Source organism: Oncorhynchus kisutch, linkage group LG17 (genome assembly GCF_002021735.2).
Source record: "Oncorhynchus kisutch isolate 150728-3 linkage group LG17, Okis_V2, whole genome shotgun sequence".
Classification (NCBI taxonomy): domain Eukaryota; kingdom Metazoa; phylum Chordata; class Actinopteri; order Salmoniformes; family Salmonidae; genus Oncorhynchus; species Oncorhynchus kisutch.
In genome coordinates this window covers 6,742,858-6,762,575 of record NC_034190.2, presented here as the reverse complement: position 1 = coordinate 6,762,575, position 19,718 = coordinate 6,742,858, and the positions used below count along the sequence as shown (strand labels likewise).

The 19,718-nt window shown below is 48.0% G+C and overlaps 1 protein-coding gene across 1 annotated transcript; it reads right to left on the bottom strand.

The window, feature by feature from the left end:
- Positions 1 to 209: 209 nt before the first annotated feature.
- On the bottom strand, positions 210 to 18,381 carry LOC109907124 (alpha-taxilin). Its single transcript, XM_020504902.2, has 12 exons — positions 18,255 to 18,381; positions 17,375 to 17,577; positions 13,822 to 14,319; positions 13,436 to 13,527; positions 12,084 to 12,254; positions 8,381 to 8,446; positions 8,059 to 8,187; positions 7,182 to 7,301; positions 6,624 to 6,698; positions 6,390 to 6,482; positions 6,186 to 6,281; positions 210 to 3,945 (listed from the first exon to the last, which is right to left on the bottom strand). Exons 2-12 carry the CDS (start codon positions 17,565 to 17,567, stop codon positions 3,631 to 3,633), a joined length of 1,848 nt encoding a protein of 615 aa, XP_020360491.2. The 5' UTR covers positions 17,568 to 17,577; positions 18,255 to 18,381; the 3' UTR covers positions 210 to 3,630.
- Positions 18,382 to 19,718: the final 1,337 nt, after the last annotated feature.

Here is a 19,718-nt window from a genome sequence, read left to right as displayed (position 1 = left end):
GATCCTGGTTCGGGTCCAGACTTTATCACAACCAGCTGTGATTGGGAGTCCCATAGGACGGCGCACAATTGGCCCAGCGTCTTCTGGGCTAAGTCGTCATTATAAGTAATAATTTGTTCTTAAGGTAAAAAACAAACAATTAAATGGTCAACGTCTCAAAAGTCCTTGCAAAGGGGGGGAGGGGCTAGAAATAAAGACCAATGACCAAATCACAACATGTACATATTTTAATTAGCAAGACATTAAGTATACAGGGTAAGAAAAATACATGGAAAATAAAATGGGGAAAAACCCAAAATAAGAGAAACCATATTGGGTTCTTAATCAACATGGATGAATCTCTTAATCACAATATGAAGCTCAGGAAAGTTAGTCTTTATTTATTTTTTAATGTAATAAAGAAAAGTATTGCATTCCTCAAAACGGCAGCCCCCAGAGCCAGACCAACACTACAAACTAAAACGAGGAAGACATGTGATGCTAACAAGGATAGACTCTACAGAAATTATTCCTGTACTTTCATAGCAAAATAAAGCTATCATTCTTCCAACATAACTGATGGTGAAAATAAACTCAGGACAGAAAACAGAATGCCCCCCCCCCCCCCCCAGAGAGTATGGGGAACACACTGACCGCACCACAGCATATACACGTTGTGTCAACATAACACTACACAGTACAGAGAAAATAATCAAGTTGTTTTGTGACACGGTTTATATAGAAAGGAAGAATTTGCAATTAACCACTGAGGTTCAGGTTCAACATGTAGCACAAACAGTCTCACAAACAGGAACACCTTTTGCAACAAAAATGTGAGTTTCTATTGGGAGAAATTCAGGTTGGTCCCTCCCCGTTAGATTCTGTTTGCTAACATTTGGTTCCTAGTGAACACACCCCAGGCCAGTGCACGCCAAAGGGAGATGATAATACATTCTCAGTTAAGTGCTTCTCAAATCAAACTGACACAGAACTAGATAACAATGCTAAGGTTGCATAGAAATCTGTTTAAACATATTTTACTTGACCTGATTGAACCAAAACTATCCAAGGTGAGTTACAATCTTGTTAAAGATATGTATTCTCAGAAAGACACACGGAATGGAGAAAGTATCATTGGTAGCCACCTGTGTCAGTACGTTTCAATATCCGTTTCAGTGGAATCTATACATCTTAACCATAAACGATCATGTTCGCAAAGACCGCCAGCATGAAAACATTAAAACATCTTACATTGGAACCTATGTTGTAGAATGAAATTGAAAAGCACGTAATACGAGTGTGGAATGGATACTTGCATATTGTGGGAATGAGGAGGAAAGTCAAATTGGTCAATGAATGCTTAAAATGAATTTTTTTTTAAATAAAAATATTTATATATAGCGGTTGACTCTTCCTTAGATATATATATATTTTAAACAGTTGCATATCAAACAAATACAGTGTACAAACTCTGCTGTGCTCTTTGCAACATAAAGGAGGTCCAAAGTACAGTATGATATAAAGCAGAGTCGGGGTCAAATTCAAATTCCACATAATTGAACGGAATTAAAACCCAACACTGATATAATGAAGCAACCCAAAACCAAACGAAAGAACAAGGCGATTTTGTCTCATCTCCAGGTGTATTCATTAGTACAAACCGGAACAAAACATTTTGCAAGCGGAAAACATTTAGCAATGAAAACAATTTTCTTGTTGGACAAATTCAGCTCAGGTCCCTCCTCATTTCACCCCCCCCCCCCCCCCCCCCAATTTGCTTCCGGTTGGTTCCTCGTGAATAAAACCCTGGTCTAAGAGCATTTTGTGTGGATCCAACGATACTGCAAAGATTGATAAAGAATATCTACACCATCCCTTTAAGTGTTTTGATGCTCTGGACCTAAACAAGGACGTCTAAAAATGGAATGAAAGTGACCCTTTTGCAAGATTATCCCCAACCTAGATATATACACTCTGCTCTCTGTACCGAAGGAAAGGTCATGTGATTCCTACATGCGCTGATGAGTTAGCCATGCTTTCAGTGTGTTCAACTTTAAAAAAATAAAATAAAAAATAATAAAAAAGACAAATCCTAGAATTCAAGTTTAACTGTGGCCGTACATTTGCAGATTCACTATATCTTAACCTCTTTATGACTGACAGACACACGGACGCGCGCGCACACACGAAAAAGAGGGACTGATGGAGACAAGCACACACACACAAACCCTCCTGTCCCAACATCTTTACTGCAGATTTACCTTCCTAAGCAGCCAGTGTCCCAAATACCACCCTATTCCAACAGAGCTCTGGTGAAAAGTAGTGCACTATATAGGGAATAGGGTTCCATAGGGCTCTAGTCTAAAGTAGTGCACTATATAGGGAATACGGTTCTATAGGGCTCTGGTCTAAAGTAGTGCACTATATAGGGAATAGGGTTCTATAGGGCTCTGGTCTAAAGTAGTGCACTATATAGGGAATAGGGTTCCATAGGGCTCTGGTCTAAAGTAGTGCACTATATAGGGAATAGGGTTCCATAGGGCTCTGGTCTAAAGTAGTGCACTATATAGGGGATAGGGTTCCATAGGGCTCTGGTCTAAAGTAGTGCACTATATAGGGAATAGGGTTCCATAGGGCTCTGGTCTAAAGTAGTGCACTATATAGGGAATAGGGTTCCATAGGGCTCTGGTCTAAAGTAGTGCACTATATAGGGGATAGGGTTCCATAGGGCTCTGGTCTAAAGTAGTGCACTATATAGGGAATAGGGTTCCATAGAGCTCTGGTCTAAAGTAGTGCACTATATAGGGAATAGGGTTCCATAGAGCTCTGGTCTAAAGTAGTGCACTATATAGGGAATAGGGTTCCATAGGGCTCTGGTCTAAAGTAGTGCACTATATAGGGGATAGGGTTCCATAGGGCTCTGGTCTAAAGTAGTGCACTATATAGGGAATAGGGTTCCATAGAGCTCTGGGCTAAAGTAGTGCACTATATAGGGAATAGGGTTCCATAGAGCTCTGGTCTAAAGTAGTGCACTATATAGGGAATAGGGTTCCATAGGGCTCTGGTCTAAAGTAGTGCACTATATAGGGAATAGGGTTCCATAGAGCTCTGGTCTAAAGTAGTGCACTATATAGGGAATAGGGTTCCATAGGGCTCTGGTCTAAAGTAGTGCACTATATAGGGAATAGGGTGCCATTTGGGATGAAGCCTCTTTCTTTTTAGCTTGCTTTGCCTGGCATAAAAGCTGTGATTTCCATGAACATGTGTACTAGAGTTCTCAAAAGGAACATTTTAAAAAAGACCAAAAAACAAAACACGCAGGATGAAGAACCTCCAATAATCGTCCCTGACTGACACCATCATCATCATCATCACCTTCAACTCTCCAGGAGCCACCAGAGTAGGTAGAAGCTGCTAACTGACTACAGATCCAGGGTCAGATGTTCTTGCACCGTCCTATTGGTTTTAAGTTGGACGTAAGGGAATCTGATCCTAGATCTGTGGTTAGGGTACAACTTTATCTAACTCTGGGGGAAATCATACAGACCCACACTCTTAACTCCCACATAAATAGTGGCTTGGCTTGCAGGCTGGTAGTTGGTAATCGGTCAGTGAAAGGGAGACTGAACGGTGTTGCCCAGGCAAGAGGTCTCATTCCTGGGCAGTGAGGGTGGCTGCACAGGCCTGGTTCTCAGTGTCCAACTCTGGGCCGCAGTGGCAGCCGTGGGAGCAGGGTATTGGGGAGCTAGGGGTGGTGGTGGTGGTGTCGGGGTCTGGGCTAGTCTCCTGGGAGTCTGTGGGCGGTAGGGAAGGGGATTCAACCCCTGGGCTGTCGTCGTCCCCGGGGCCGGGGCCCTGAACCTTCTTGCTGAGTTCGTTGCGTTCTTGCTGCAGCGCCCGGCAAAGCTTTTCCAACTTCCCTACCTTCCCCTGGAGGCTGTCGAACTCACGGTCCTGCAGAGTTTTCTACAGAAAACAGATACAAACTGACACTTAGTGTACAAAACATTAAGAACACCTCCTCTCCCCATGACATTTCACCTGGATTCACCTGATGATCCCTTATTGATGTCACTTGTTATATCCACTTCAAAATCAGTGTAGGTGAAGGGGAGGAGACTGGTTAAAAATGATTTTTCAACCTTGAGACAATTGAGACATGGAATGTGTATATGTGCCATTCAGAGGGTGAATGGGCAAAAAAATATATATTTAAGTTCTGGGTTATGGAGTAGGTGCCAGGCGCACCGGTTTGTGTCAAGAACTACAACGCTGCTGGGATTTTGGCACTCAACAGTTTCCTGTGTGTATCAAGAATGTTCCTAATGTTCCATACACTTGAGTGTATATCGTGCACTTTTCCCAACAAAACACAAAATACAGACACACCAATAGAAAAGGCCCCATTCAGTGAATAAAACCCAGCCTACCTCCTCAGCCATGTTCGGTGAGTAAAACCCAGCCTACCTCCTCAGCCATGTTCAGTGAGTAAAACCCAGCCTACCTCCTCAGCCATGTTCGGTGAGTAAAACCCAGCCTACCTCCTCAGCCATGTTCGGTGAGTAAAACCCAGTCTACCACCTCAGCCATGTTCAGTGAGTAAAACCAAGCCTACCACCTCAGCCATGTTCAGTGAATAAAACCCAGCCTACCTCCTCAGCCATGTTCAGTGAGTAAAACCCAGCCTACCTCCTCAGCCATGTTCAGTGAGTAAAACCCAGCCTACCTCCTCAGCCATGTTCAGTGAGTAAAACCCAGCCTACCACCTCAGCCATGTTCAGTGAGTAAAACCCAGCCTACCACCTCAGCCATGTTCAGTGAGTAAAACCCAGCCTACCACCTCAGCCATGTTCAGTGAGTAAAACCCAGCCTACCACCTCAGCCATGTTCAGTGAGTAAAACCCAGCCTACCACCTCAGCCATGTTCAGTGAGTAAAACCCAGCCTACCTCCTCAGCCATGTTCAGTGAGTAAAACCCAGCCTACCTCCTCAGCCATGTTCAGTGAGTAAAACTCAGCCTACCTCCTCAGCCATGTTCAGTGAGTAAAACTCAGCCTACCACCTCAGCCATGTTCAGTGAGTAAAACCCAGCCTACCACCTCAGCCATGTTCAGTGAATAAAACCCAGCCTACCTCCTCAGCCATGTTCAGTGAGTAAAACCCAGCCTACCTCCTCAGCCATGTTCAGTGAGTAAAACCCAGCCTACCTCCTCAGCCATGTTCAGTGAGTAAAAACCAGCCTACCACCTCAGCCATGTTCAGTGAGTAAAACCCAGCCTACCTCCTCAGCCATGTTCAGTGAGTAAAACCCAGCCTACCTCCTCAGCCATGTTCAGTGAGTAAAACCCAGCCTACCACCTCAGCCATGTTCAGTGAGTAAAACCCAGCCTACCACCTCAGCCATGTTCAGTGAGTAAAACCCAGCCTACCACCTCAGCCATGTTCAGTGAGTAAAACCCAGCCTACCACCTCAGCCATGTTCAGTGAGTAAAACCCAGCCTACCACCTCAGCCATGTTCAGTGAGTAAAACCCAGCCTACCACCTCAGCCATGTTCAGTGAGTAAAACCCAGCCTACCACCTCAGCCATGTTCAGTGAGTAAAACCCAGCCTACCACCTCAGCCATGTTCAGTGAGTAAAACCCAGCCTACCACCTCAGCCATGTTCAGTGAGTAAAACCCAGCCTACCACCTCAGCCATGGTCAGTGAGTAAAACCCAGCCTACCACCTCAGCCATGTTCGGTGAGTAAAACCCAGCCTACCTCCTCAGCCATGTTCGGTGAGTAAAACCCAGCCTACCACCTCAGCCATGTTCGGTGAGTAAAACCCAGCCTACCACCTCAGCCATGTTCAGTGAGTAAAACCCAGCCTACCACCTCAGCCATGTTCAGTGAGTAAAACCCAGCCTACCTCCTCAGCCATGTTCAGTGAGTAAAACCCAGCCTACCACCTCAGCCATGTTCAGTGAGTAAAACCCAGCCTACCACCTCAGCCATGTTCAGTGAGTAAAACCCAGCCTACCACCTCAGCCATGTTCAGTGAGTAAAACCCAGCCTACCACCTCAGCCATGTTCAGTGAGTAAAACCCAGCCTACCACCTCAGCCATGTTCAGTGAGTAAAACCCAGCCTACCACCTCAGCCATGTTCAGTGAGTAAAACCCAGCCTACCACCTCAGCCATGTTCAGTGAGTAAAACCCAGCCTACCTCCTCAGCCATGTTCAGCAGGGCCTTGTTGCTGCTCTCCCACCTGGAACGATACATGGTCGTCTCCTTCTCCAGCTTCTTGATCTTCTTCGTCATCTACGGACACACACACAGGGTCACATGACCACAGGGTCACATGACCACGGACTACAACCAAGACAGACCATCTTCTGAGATCTCTGCTGATGTGTGACAGACACTCACCTTCTCCATCTCTTGTTTGAAAGTGGTGAACACCTCATTGCTCTTGGACAGAGTAGTCTGGAACTCCTCAAACTTCTCTGTGTATAAGGATAGCTGGATGGGCAGACGGGAAAGGATGGAGGGGAAACAGGGAAAGAGAGGAAGGTCAGTTCCAACACATTAACTTCCCAGCTGGTTGTTTACCAGAGATGTGGGACAGAGTGGATGCATCTGAGAGCGTTCTTAAATAGAAACCTGTTGTTTGAGATGGACTTCCTGCTGCTTCATCAGCTCACACATCCTCTGAGACTCGACCGCTTCCTTCAACAGCTGGAGAGAAGAGGAGACTAACATGAAATCAACCCTAACACATCGTCTGAGACTCGACCGCTTCTTTCAAGAGCCGGAGAGAAGAGGAGACTAACATGAAATCAACCCTAACACATCGTCTGAGACTCGACCGCTTCTTTCAAGAGCCGGAGAGACATCAGAAGACCAAAATAAAGAGGTGTGGGTTTGATTTAAGCAATAAGGCACGAGGGGGGCGTTGCGTCATGGCTAAGAAAAGCCCTTAGCCGTGGTATATTGGCCAGATACCACAAACCCCCAAGGTGCCTTATTGCTATTATAAACTGGTTACCAAAGGTAATTAGAGCAGTACAAGTAAATGTTTTGTCATATTCGTGGTATACTTTCAGCCAATCAGCATTCAGGGCTCGAACCACCCAGTTTCTAATCCCACATGATATAGTCATTGAGTTGAACACGTTGACTTGAGTGTTCACCAAACAACCATGTTCAATTGTTACTCACAAAGTCCTTCTCTCTGTGATGTCGGTCCTCAGACTCTAGGAGCAGCTCCTGAGCCTGTTGTAGCTTCGCATCCACCAACTGTTGCTGCAGGTCCTTATGCTTGAACACCTTGTCAATGTGCTGAGAGAGGACAGGGGGTTATAATACTCACATGACCAGAACATCGTTAGACCTTTACTGCAGTTGCACCTTGTGTGCTTTAGTTATGCAAGTAAATGTCCATGTCCGTTCTGGCAGAGCTGCAACACTCCTGTCTGCTCCCCACTCCAAACCACACACTCCCCACTCCAAACCACACTCTCCCCACTCCAAACCACACTCTCCCCACTCCAAACCACACTCTCCCCACTCCAAACCACACTCTCCCCACTCCAAACCACACTCTCCCCACTCCAAACCACACTCTCCCCACTCCAAACCACACTCTCCCCACTCCAAACCACACTCTCCCCACTCCAAACCACACTCTCCCCACTCCAAACCACACTCCCCCCACTCCAAACCACACTCCCCCCACTCCAAACCACACTCCCCCCACTCCAAACCACACTCCCCCCACTCCAAACCACACTCCCCCCACTCCAAACCACACTCCCCCCACTCCAAACCACACTCTCCCCACTCCAAACCACACTCTCCCCACTCCAAACCACACTCTCCCCACTCCAAACCACACTCTCCCCACTCCAAACCACACTCCCCCCACTCCAAACCACACTCCCCCCACTCCAAACCACACTCCCACCAGTCTCCCCACTCCCACCAGTCTCCCCACTCCCACCAGTCTCCCCACTCCCACCAGTCTCCCCACTCCCACCAGTCTCCCCACTCCCACCAGTCTCCCCACTCCCACCAGTCTCCCCACTCCAAAACACACCTCCTCTCGTAGTTCGTACTGTTGGATGAGTTTCTTGAGTTTCTCTGCCAGCTCAGAGTTCTCCAGCCTCAGACTGGCATTCCTCTCGTTATGCTGCTCCATCTGGGCCTGGATGTCATTCAGAGTCACCTGGGAACACACACACACACACACACACTAGAGGATGTTACATCATGATAGACAACCAGGAAGTGCTTAATCCTGGGGTGAAAGTCATTAGTACTTTCTTGATTCTTGGTCTACTTCTCAACACTCATTGGGAGAAGAATCAAGGAAAGACTAGAGATTCATCCCTTCTTTACATACAATGCTAGTGGCTCACCTGGAAGTGTGATGTCACCACCTTCCTCTTCTCCTCCTCCACGCGTGCACGCTGTGTCCCGTCCTCCTGCAAGAGCAAGTTAGGTTTAAAATGCACAGCTCCATTTTACTCCAAAAAGTTGTTCACTTCATAAATCATTTAAAAAATAAAAAATTGGTTCACAAAGATATGGTCCTAGCAATCAGAGAACTAGAAGACTCATCTTCTAGTTTTTGGAATGTGTAAGTGCGTTGGAGCAGATCACATTTGTCAAGTCGTTGAGCATCATTGGTTACTGCCTTTCAAGGGGAGTATCGCCTTTAACGGGATAAAATTGTCAAAATTGTGCATCTATAATGTCGACTGCACGAACTTGACAAATATCATGGTGATCAAAAGTCATCAGGTTCACCGCAGTCGACAGCTGCTCTTCGCCAACTTAATCCTGCAGCCAATCCCCTGCATAGTGGGAGGCTCTACAGTCAGCCAATCATTAGGCTGATTCTTCGCTGTTGAGACTGGTGTTTTGCGGGAACTATTTAATGAAGCTGCCAGTTGGACTTGTGAAGTGTCTGTTTCTCAAACTAGACACTAATGTACTTGTCCTCTTGCTCAATTGTGCACCGGGGCCTCCCACTCCTCTTTCTATTCTGGTTAGGGCCAGTTTGCGCTGTTCTGTGAAGGGAGTAGTACACAGCATTGAACGAGATATTCAGTTTCTTGGCAATTTCTTGCATGGAATAGCCTTAATTTCTCAGAACAAGAATAGACTGATGAGTTTCAGAAGGTCTTTGTTTCTGGCCATTTTGAGCCTGCAATCGAACCCACAAATGCAGATGCTCCAGATACTCAACTCGTCTAAAGGCCAGTTTTACTGCGTCTTTAATCAGGTTTTCTAATGATCAATTAGCCTTTTAAAATGATAAACTTGGATTAGCTAACACAACGTGCCATTGGAACACAGGAGTGATGGATGCTGATAAATGGGCCTCTGTACGCCTATGTAGATATTCCATAAAAAATCAGTTTCAATTTTTTTTGCCGTTTCCAGCTACGTCATTTACAACATTAACCATGTCTACACTGTATTTCTGATCAACTTGATGTTATTTTAAATGGACAAAAAGTGCTCTTCTTTCAAAAAGGACATTTCTATGTGACCCCAAACTTTTGAACGAAAGTGTAAATTAATGTGATATTTAAGGCTCTTCATCAATAATTGATTATACAATTTACAAACATGATTCCAGTTTGTGAGTCTATGATTTGGGGGGTTGGAGACGTGTGTATTTTGATATTATCAAGAAAATGTTTTTTCCGTTTTTTTAAAGCAATGGCAACACTGTCATGTTGATCTGAGCCTTCTTGTTAGAAAACCACATTGGTGTCCAACTTTCGGCTGTCGCAAATGCACCTCCCCCGACTTGTCTGTAGCCGGTTGCTTTAGAGTGACTGCTCAAAGGAGGCCTATGTGAGCTCCGACCTCTGTCTGACCTATGACTGATTCACACCGTGCCGGCCTGAATACCGACTTACGCCACACCGTGCCGGCCTGAATACCGACTTACGCCACACCGTGCCGGCCTGAATACCGACTTACGCCACACCGTGCCGGCCTGAATACCGACTTACGCCACACCGTGCTGGCCTGAATACCGACTTACGCCACACCGTGCTGGCCTGAATACCGACTTACGCCACACCGTGCTGGCCTGAATACCGACTTACGCCACACCGTGCTGGCCTGAATACCGACTTACGCCACACCGTGCTGGCCTGAATACCGACTTACGCCACACCGTGCTGGCCTGAATACCGACTTACGCCACACCGTGCTGGCCTGAATACCGACTTACGCCACACCGTGCTGGCCTGAATACCGACTTACGCCACACCGTGCTGGCCTGAATACCGACTTACGCCACACCGTGCTGGCCTGAATACCGACTTACGCCACACCGTGCTGGCCTGAATACCGACTTACGCCACACCGTGCTGGCCTGAATACCGACTTACGCCACACCGTGCTGGCCTGAATACCGACTTACGCCACACCGTGCTGGCCTGAATACCGACTTACGCCACACCGTGCTGGCCTGAATACCGACTTACGCCACACCGTGCTGGCCTGAATACCGACTTACGCCACACCGTGCTGGCCTGAATACCGACTTACGCCACACCGTGCTGGCCTGAATACCGACTTACGCCACACCGTGCTGGCCTGAATACCGACTTACGCCACACCGTGCTGGCCTGAATACCGACTTACGCCACACCGTGCTGGCCTGAATACCGACTTACGCCACACCGTGCTGGCCTGAATACCGACTTACGCCACACCGTGCTGGCCTGAATACCGACTTACGCCACACCGTGCTGGCCTGAATACCGACTTACGCCACACCGTGCTGGCCTGAATACCGACTTACGCCACACCGTGCTGGCCTGAATACCGACTTACGCCACACCGTGCTGGCCTGAATACCGACTTACGCCACACCGTGCTGGCCTGAATACCGACTTACGCCACACCGTGCTGGCCTGAATACCGACTTACGCCACACCGTGCTGGCCTGAATACCGACTTACGCCACACCGTGCTGGCCTGAATACCGACTTACGCCACACCGTGCTGGCCTGAATACCGACTTACGCCACACCGTGCTGGCCTGAATACCGACTTACGCCACACCGTGCTGGCCTGAATACCGACTTACGCCACACCGTGCTGGCCTGAATACCGACTTACGCCACACCGTGCTGGCCTGAATACCGACTTACGCCACACCGTGCTGGCCTGAATACCGACTTACGCCACACCGTGCTGGCCTGAATACCGACTTACGCCACACCGTGCTGGCCTGAATACCGACTTACGCCACACCGTGCTGGCCTGAATACCGACTTACGCCACACCGTGCTGGCCTGAATACCGACTTACGCCACACCGTGCTGGCCTGAATACCGACTTACGCCACACCGTGCTGGCCTGAATACCGACTTACGCCACACCGTGCTGGCCTGAATACCGACTTACGCCACACCGTGCTGGCCTGAATACCGACTTACGCCACACTGTGCTGGCCTGAATACCGACTTACGCCACACTGTGCTGGCCTGAATACCGACTTACGCCACACTGTGCTGGCCTGAATACCGACTTACGCCACACTGTGCTGGCCTGAATACCGACTTACGCCACACTGTGCTGGCCTGAATACCGACTTACGCCACACTGTGCTGGCCTGAATACCCGACTTACGCCACACTGTGCTGGCCTGAATACCGACATACGCCACACTGTGCTGGCCCGTCCTTTCCAGCAGTGTTCAAACAATAATGGTGGCCAGCACATTCAAGCTCAGCCCGGTTTGGCTCAGTAGTGTGAAAAAGGTACAGCTTCATTGTCCTTTACCTCAGGGATCATTACCTAGATTCAGCCAAGGGGCGATTTTTTTTCTTGAGCAGATGGTCAAGGGACCGGAACATAATTTTGAATAATTTGTAGACTGCAAATTGAACTGCAAGAAGCCCAAACAGATGTTTGACTAAAACATAATTTCATACCTTGCTTATATATTTGTATACGATCAGATCTCTCTATTATGCGTGGGAATACTTTGGAACAGATTCACAGCTCGGTAAACTTTGGGGGGCCCAAATCAATATCACCCGGGGCCAAATTCGGCCTGGGTGCCACCAGTTGGGGAATCCTGCCAACCTTGAGTGTGCGGTTGTGTCTCTGCAGCTCCCTACAGAGTGACTCCAGTTTGCTGCGTGCCAGGATAGCCTTGCTGTGTTCCTTCTTTAGGTGGTCTGTCTCCTGCACCAGCTGAGACTGTTTCTTCTGTAGGACCCGCATTTGCTTCTGACTGTTCCGCTGCTCCTCCAGCTGCACACACACACAGAGAGAGAAATGAGAGTTTAATTGATAAAAACACTATTAAAATGTTGAACTAATAATAAAACATTAAAACTCCAATGAGACAAACAAGGCTGCCAAGGGTGTGTTAGCCATGTCCTTGTCCAGTAAAGACCCTCCATCAGCCAGCCTCCCTCCGTCAGCCAGCCTCCCTCCGTCAGCCAGCCTCCCTCCGTCAGCCAGCCTCCCTCCGTCAGCCAGCCTCCCTCCCCCTCCGTCAGCCAGCCTCCCTCCCCCTCCGTCAGCCAGCATCCCTCCCCCTCCGTCAGCCAGCATCCCTCCCCCTCCGTCAGCCAGCATCCCTCCCCCTCCGTCAGCCAGCCTCCCTCCCCCTCCGTCAGCCAGCCTCCCTCCCCCTCCGTCAGCCAGCCTCCCTCCCCCTCCGTCAGCCAGCCTCCCTCCCCCTCCGTCAGCCAGCCTCCCTCCCCCTCCGTCAGCCAGCCTCCCTCCCCCTCCGTCAGCCAGCCTCCCTCCCCCTCCGTCAGCCAGCCTCCCTCCCCCTCCGTCAGCCAGCCTCCCTCCCCCTCCGTCAGCCAGCCTCCCTCCCCCTCCGTCAGCCAGCCTCCCTCCCCCTCCATCAGCCAGCCTCCCTCCCCCTCCGTCAGCCAGCCTCCCTCCATCAGCCAGCCTCCCTCCATCAGCCAGCCTCCCTCCATCAGCCAGCCTCTCCCCCCCCCTCCATCAGCCAGCCTCTCCCTCCCCCTCCATCAGCCAGCCTCCCTCCCCTTCCATCAGCCAGCCTCCCTCCCCCTCCATCAGCCAGCCTCCCTCCCCCTCCATCAGCCAGCCTCCCTCCCCCTCCATCAGCCAGCCTCCCTCCCCCTCCATCAGGCTGGAGGGTGGGTGGAATGTGTGATGCACTGCATCGCACATTCAGAAATCAGCAATAAATCCACGACTCCTTCCCACATGGAAGGTCAGCCTACGTTGAGCCGCCCTGCCCATGATGACCAGACAGACAGACAGAGGAGACAAACTGGCTGATACACAGATGGAGGCTAGATATAAAAAGAGGGCTGCTAAAATGAAACAAATAAAAAAGATCATTTACTAAACCAACAGCCTTTGAGCAACACACACACACACACACACACACACACACACACACACACACACACCACACCAGAGACTTTATTAGAGTCACTACTAACCAGATCAGCATACTTCTTACAGAGGCCTGCCAGTTTCTCCTCTGGTGTACTCAGAGTATTCAGGGTCTGCATCAGCAGGGTGATCTCTTTACCTGCAACACACAGGACGGGGACGGGGGGGGGGGGGGGGGGGGGAACATTCAGCGCAACACCACCTCATCACAACAGGGACCCAGCAACACACAAGGGGAAGCTGTCCGGTCCTAAGCCCCTAGCCACCACCTGTATGAATAAAGGAATCTGATGGATGACAGCTAGATATTTTAGTGACCAATATGGATGGGTAAGAGCTCCATACTGTTCTTCTGGACCAGGATCCAACGACAAGCACCTAGGAATACACCCTAGGGGTTGATTTCAGACAGAGCAACAGAACCAGTCCTTACCCAGACCCTTCACCTTCTTCTTGTCCTGAGTCTTTGCCTTCTCCTTCTCCGCTCCGCAGGCGTTCACTTTGACATCCTCTGGCTTCACGTCCAGCTCCTTCTCATTGGCCAAGCCGTTGAGCACAGGGCCATGTGATTGGCCGTTGGGCAGGTTAACCCCGTCTTCCCCGTTGTCCTCCAGACAGTAGGTGTTGAGGATGTCCTCCAGCTGGCGGCTCAGCTCCTCAGCCATGTCACACTGAGACGACACCCCCTCTGCTGCAGTAGAGACGGGTACGGGGTCTGCTATAGTAGAGACTGGGACGGGGTCTGCTATAGTAGAGACTGGGACGGGGTCTGCTACAGTAGAGACTGGGACGGGGTCTGCTATAGTAGAGACTGGGACGGGTACGGGGTCTGCTACAGTAGGGACTGGGACGAAAGCAGGCTCTTCTACAGGTGGGACCGCGGGGAGAGCTGCAGACTCTGCTGTGTTGGGAACGGCAGACACCTCACCCACTAGACACAGAAGGGAAGGACAAATATGTTATTACAACATTATTTTTTTATATATTTTTTATTTTACCTTTATTTAACCAGGCAAGTCAGTTAAGAACAAATTCTTATTTTCAATGACGGCCTAGGAACAGTGCGTTAACTGCCTGTTCAGGGGCAGAACGACAGATTTGTACCTTGTCAGCTCAGGGATTCGAACTTGCAACCTTTCGGTTACTAGTCCAACTCTCTAACCACTAGGCTACCCTGCCGCCCCGTGTACCGGCTGTATGGCTATGCTGCTGCCATAGTTGTGATACTTTGCAGTCCTGCTTATGTGTACTAAGGTTGAAGGGTGGGAACACAGCTACTGAGATTTACCACCCCAAATCACTCCCTTTACCCAGGATAAATAACCGAGAATTATTTAAAAAAAAGAACAGCATGTCGTGAAAAGGAAATGTTATATGATATGCAATGTCTAAATCTGGCTTCTTTACATGATGAATCATAAACGCTCCATCTCCGGGCGGGGGGGCAGACGGCCCATCTCCGGGCGGGGGGGCAGACGGCCCATCTCCGGGCGGGGGGACAGACGGCCCATCTCCGGGCGGGGGGACAGACGGCCCATCTCCGGGCGGGGGGACAGACGGCCCATCTCCGGGCGGGGGGACAGACGGCCCATCTCCGGGCGGGGGGACAGACGGCCCATCTCCGGGCGGGGGGACAGACGGCCCATCTCCGGGCGGGGGGACAGACGGCCCATCTCCGGGCGGGGGGACAGACGGCCCATCTCCGGGCGGGGGGACAGACGGCCCATCTCCGGGCGGGGGGGACAGACGGCCCATCTCCGGGCGGGGGGACAGACGGCCCATCTCCGGGCGGGGGGACAGACGGCCCATCTCCGGGCGGGGGGGACAGACGGCCCATCTCCGGGCGGGGGGGACAGACGGCCCATCTCCGGGCGGGGGGGACAGACGGCCCATCTCCGGGCGGGGGGGACAGACGGCCCATCTCCGGGTGGAGTGAGTTACCAATGCACTTAGACCTATCATGGTAACGTTTTCTTCTTGTGACAGGTAGGCCTACATTTGCTGATGCATAGCCTATGCTACAGTAATTTACCCATCTCTATCTGGCTTTCTGGGGTCACATTATTTTTTAGTAAAGATTTTTTTCATTGCAGCTGTAGAGTTTTAAAACTACACTTGAATATCGTTGCTTTAAATCAGTACACTCGCGAGCACTCTCTCAATCTCTCCCCAAAACAGCACTCAAAAGACACATTTTTGATAGATAAACACACACTAGACTACCCCTTTCAGGCAATAAATTCAATGCAGAATTAGCCTTATATTTAGTTCATTAACGATGAGTTAAGCAAAATGAGCTCGTAACTACGCCTTTAGCACCTGTTTTTTGAGCAACACACACACACCTCTGCTCCACTGGCCCCTCCCTAAAAAAAAAAAAAAACCTTCCTTAGCTCTTGGGGTCCCATGCAGGAATAGCTAGATTAGAATAGCTTGCCGGAAATCGTTGTTTGTTCAGACCCATAACCATTCAGATGGCGGTAGGCTATAGCAGTTATTAATTCAGACCCATAACCATTCAGATGGCGGTAGACTATAGCAGTTATTAATTCAGACCCATAACCATTCAGATGGCGGTAGGCTATAGCAGTTATTAATTCAGACCCATAACCATTCGTTAAGGGAAGTGAAAGCCTCCTGCATCTAATTCTAGTCCTATATTATTCAAGGATGTCATTAGAATGATGAAGGTAAGGACAATGAAACACACTGTCATTTAACATTTGAAAGTGAGGAAGGAAGCAACAATACATAGAAGTAGGCTAATAACAGGGGAACTATTATGAAAGATAAGATATATATATACACATACCACACACGAGTCAGCCTAATTATACAAATAGGCCCATTTATATTTCAAATGAAAAACAAATTCACTAGCCTATACTTGTAACTTTGGGTGGCGCAGAAATTGTCTCAGCGTCAGCTGGGTTAGGGGATTTAAAAACACAAGAACCTTTATTTAACTAGGCAAGTCAGTTAAGAACAAATATTTATTTACAATGACGGCCTACCCCGGCCAAACCTGGACGAAGCTGGGCCAATTGTGCACCGCCCTACAGGACTCCCAATCACAGCTGGATGTGATGCAGCCTGGATTCGAACCAGGTACCGGCCGGTTTGAAAATAAGAATTTGTTCTTAACCGAGTCGCCTAGTCTAATAAAGGTTAAATTAAATAACTTTTGTAGGCCGCATGTGCTGCACCAGAATCATGTTCTCTCCCTGCTTTATCGCGGTTTGAAGGATGTGCTTAATTCCAGTCCCAACAATACAGTTCACACCCAAAACGATGAACCTACTGAAGCTAGTTTCATTTATTTACCCAAGAGAGCTCAGAGCTAGCCACATCTATGGGCTTTTATGTTTTTCTGTATTGGATAACGGTACAATCATTTGGGCTTTTTTTGGGGCTTGGGCTCATGAAATGTCTAATGTAGGGCTGATAAAATGTATTTAATGTATGGCTCATCAGGATCCGCTAGCATCAGGCTTGAATTTTCAATCAGAAAAATGATTTATTCTCCAGATGGAACATTCGTAACAATAGCGTGAAAATATCCAACCCTAAAGTGTAAACAGGAATTCAGTGTCATGAGCGTTGTTGAAGGTTCCTAGCGCAATAGACGTGGAGTTACGTTGTCATGTGCGTTGTTGAAGGTTCCTAGCGCAATAGATGTGGAGTTACGTTGTCATGAGCATTGTTGAAGGTTCCTAGCGCAATAGACGTGGAGTTACGTTGTCATGAGCGTTGTTGAAGGTTCCTAGCGCAATAGACGTGGAGTTACGTTCATTATTTTAATACTGCAAAACTTGACACGTTGTGGCTGAAAGATGTGATTGCTACTCAAAACTATAGTGACAAATAGCCAACCCTGTCAAAAGATGTTCACCATAAACATTGAAAATTGGTGCATTTGACTAACATTATTAGTTCCATCACATCTGTGACAACCAGTGTCACCTAGGACACAGTGCTAACGTTACCTGAACTTTCAGCCCCATCAATCTGTGAAGGTCTGTCTGGCTCGTTAGGGCTGACAGTATCTATAACGTCTTTTGGGCTGACAGTATCTGTAACGTATTTTGCCGCTGTGCTTCCCTCAATCTCTCCAGTGCCAGGTGGTGGAGCCGCGTCACTGCCCTGCGTGGCCGACTCTTCCGTGTCCTGTTTCTTCATGATGAAATGCCTGAAACATAGTATTTAAAAAAAAATGGTAATCGATCATTATGTTTGTATATGGAAAAATCGAACTGTGCCGTGTCTGTTACAGATCCGAATATTCAAATGTTCGCTGACTATTATAAAACACATGTTGCACCTGGACTTGAGAAAAGCAAGAAACGTAACTGCCAAACGTCTAGTTAAACCTTTAAGTTAGCTAGCTTTCGGTCAGCTGGTTACCAGTAATCACGCTTATACTAATGTAAAATGTATCTGAAATGGCGAACGACAGTTAACGTTAGTTAGCTAAGTTACCAGCATAGCAACGAATTAATGTGGACGAAGTTACATTTTCAACACGGCCAAAGTCTAGCTAGCTATATGCTAGCTAGTGGAAGAGTTAACAATTTTGGAAAGTCATCAACTCACTAGCTTTGTCAAGCAAGTGAAACAATACCTCTTCTATTAGCAACCAAAACACACAACTTAGCTACTAGAAAGTGAAACTAGTTTAACAAATGACAGTGCCGTTTAGAAGAGTTCGCAAGCTAGCTGAGTCCGCTAGTTAGCATTTTGCTTTCTAGCTTGGCTCTACGCTAGGGAACAAACCAAAGAAACACGACACCTCATATGGCACAGTCATTATTAATTCGTTGGGATAAGCTTTAGGTAATTTATTAGAAAATAAAAATTACGGTTTACCTTCTTCCAACTCTATAAATACACGTCTCTGTTGCCTGCTGCTTTTCCTCCTACCAACCTTGACAGGAAATACACAAGGCACAACGGAAGTGCGTAGCTAACAATTGCGGGTAAGTGGAATATGTCGTTCAAACGCCCTACTCAGAACTACAAAAACTTTTATTCACGGTTTCGAAACTGAACAAAAATAGAAACGCAACATGCAACAATTTTAACAACTTTACTGAGTTACAGTTCATATAAGGATATCAGTTAATTTAAATAAATTCATAAATCTCTAATCTATGGATTTCACATGACTGGGCAGGGGTGCAGCCATGGGTGGGCACAGGCCCACCCACTTGGGAGCCAGCCCAGCGCATCTGAATGATTTTTTCCCAACAAAAAGGCTTTATTCCAAACAGAAATACTCCTCAGTTTCATCAGCTGTCCGGATGGCTGGTCTCAGATGATACCCCAGGTGAAGAAGCCAGATGTTTTTATTTCACCTTTATTTAACCAGGTAGGCAAGTTGAGAACAAGTTCTCATTTACAACTGCGACCTGGCCAAGATAAAGCAAAGCAGTTCGACACATATAACAACACAGAGTTACACATGGAGTAAAACAAACATACAGTCAATAATACAGTAGAAAAATAAGTCTACATACAATGTGAGCAAATGAGGTGAGATAAGGGAGGTAAAGGCAATAAATAGGCCACAGTGGCAAAGTAAATACAATTTAACAATTACAACACTGGAATGGTAGATTTGACAGTAGATGAGTGTGCAAAGTAGAAATACTAGGGTGCAAAGGAGCAAAATAAATAAATACACCAGGGGAGAGGTAGTTGTTTGGGCTATTTATAGATGGGCTATGTAAAGGTGCAGTGATCTGTGAGCTGCTCTGACAGCTGATGCTTAAAGCTAGTGAGGGAGATGTGTTCCCAGTTTCAGAGATTTGTGTAGTCCGTCCCAGTCATTGGCAGCAGAGAACTGGAAGGAGAGGCGGCCAAAGGAGGAATTGGCTTTGGGGGTGACAAGAGAGATATACTTGCTGGAATGCGTGCTACGGGTGGGTACTGCTATGGTGACCAGTGAGCTGAGATAATTCGGGACTTTACCTAGCAGGGTCTTGTAGATGACCTGGAGCCAGTGGGTTTGGCGACAAGTATGAAGCGAGGGCCAGCCAACGAGAGCGTACAGGTCGCAGTGGTGGGTAGTATATGGGGCTTTGGTGACAAAACAGATGGCACTGTGATAGACTGCATCCAATTTGTTGAGTAGGGTATTGGAAGCTATTTTGTAAATTACATCGCCAAAGTCGAGGATCGGTAAGATGGTCAGTTTTACGAGGGTATGTTTGGCAGCATGAGTGAAGGATGCCTTGTTGCGAAATAGGAAGCCAATTCTAGATTCAACTTTGGATTGGAGATGTTTTATGTGAGTCTGGAAGGAGAGTTTACAGTCTAACCAGACACCTA

Bases quoted from the DNA above. Each gene is read 5' to 3' on its own strand.
- LOC109907124 (XM_020504902.2), bottom strand. From the start codon at position 17,567: ATGAAGAAACAGGACACGGAAGAGTCGGCCACGCAGGGCAGTGACGCG. The intron at 12,255-13,435 runs GTTAGTAGTGAC...GTGTGTGTGCAG, and splicing joins GTAAGAAGTATGCTGATCTG to CTGGAGGAGCAGCGGAACAG. The intron at 6,483-6,623 runs GTTTCTATTTAA...CTGCCCATCCAG, and splicing joins AAGTCCATCTCAAACAACAG to CTATCCTTATACACAGAGAA.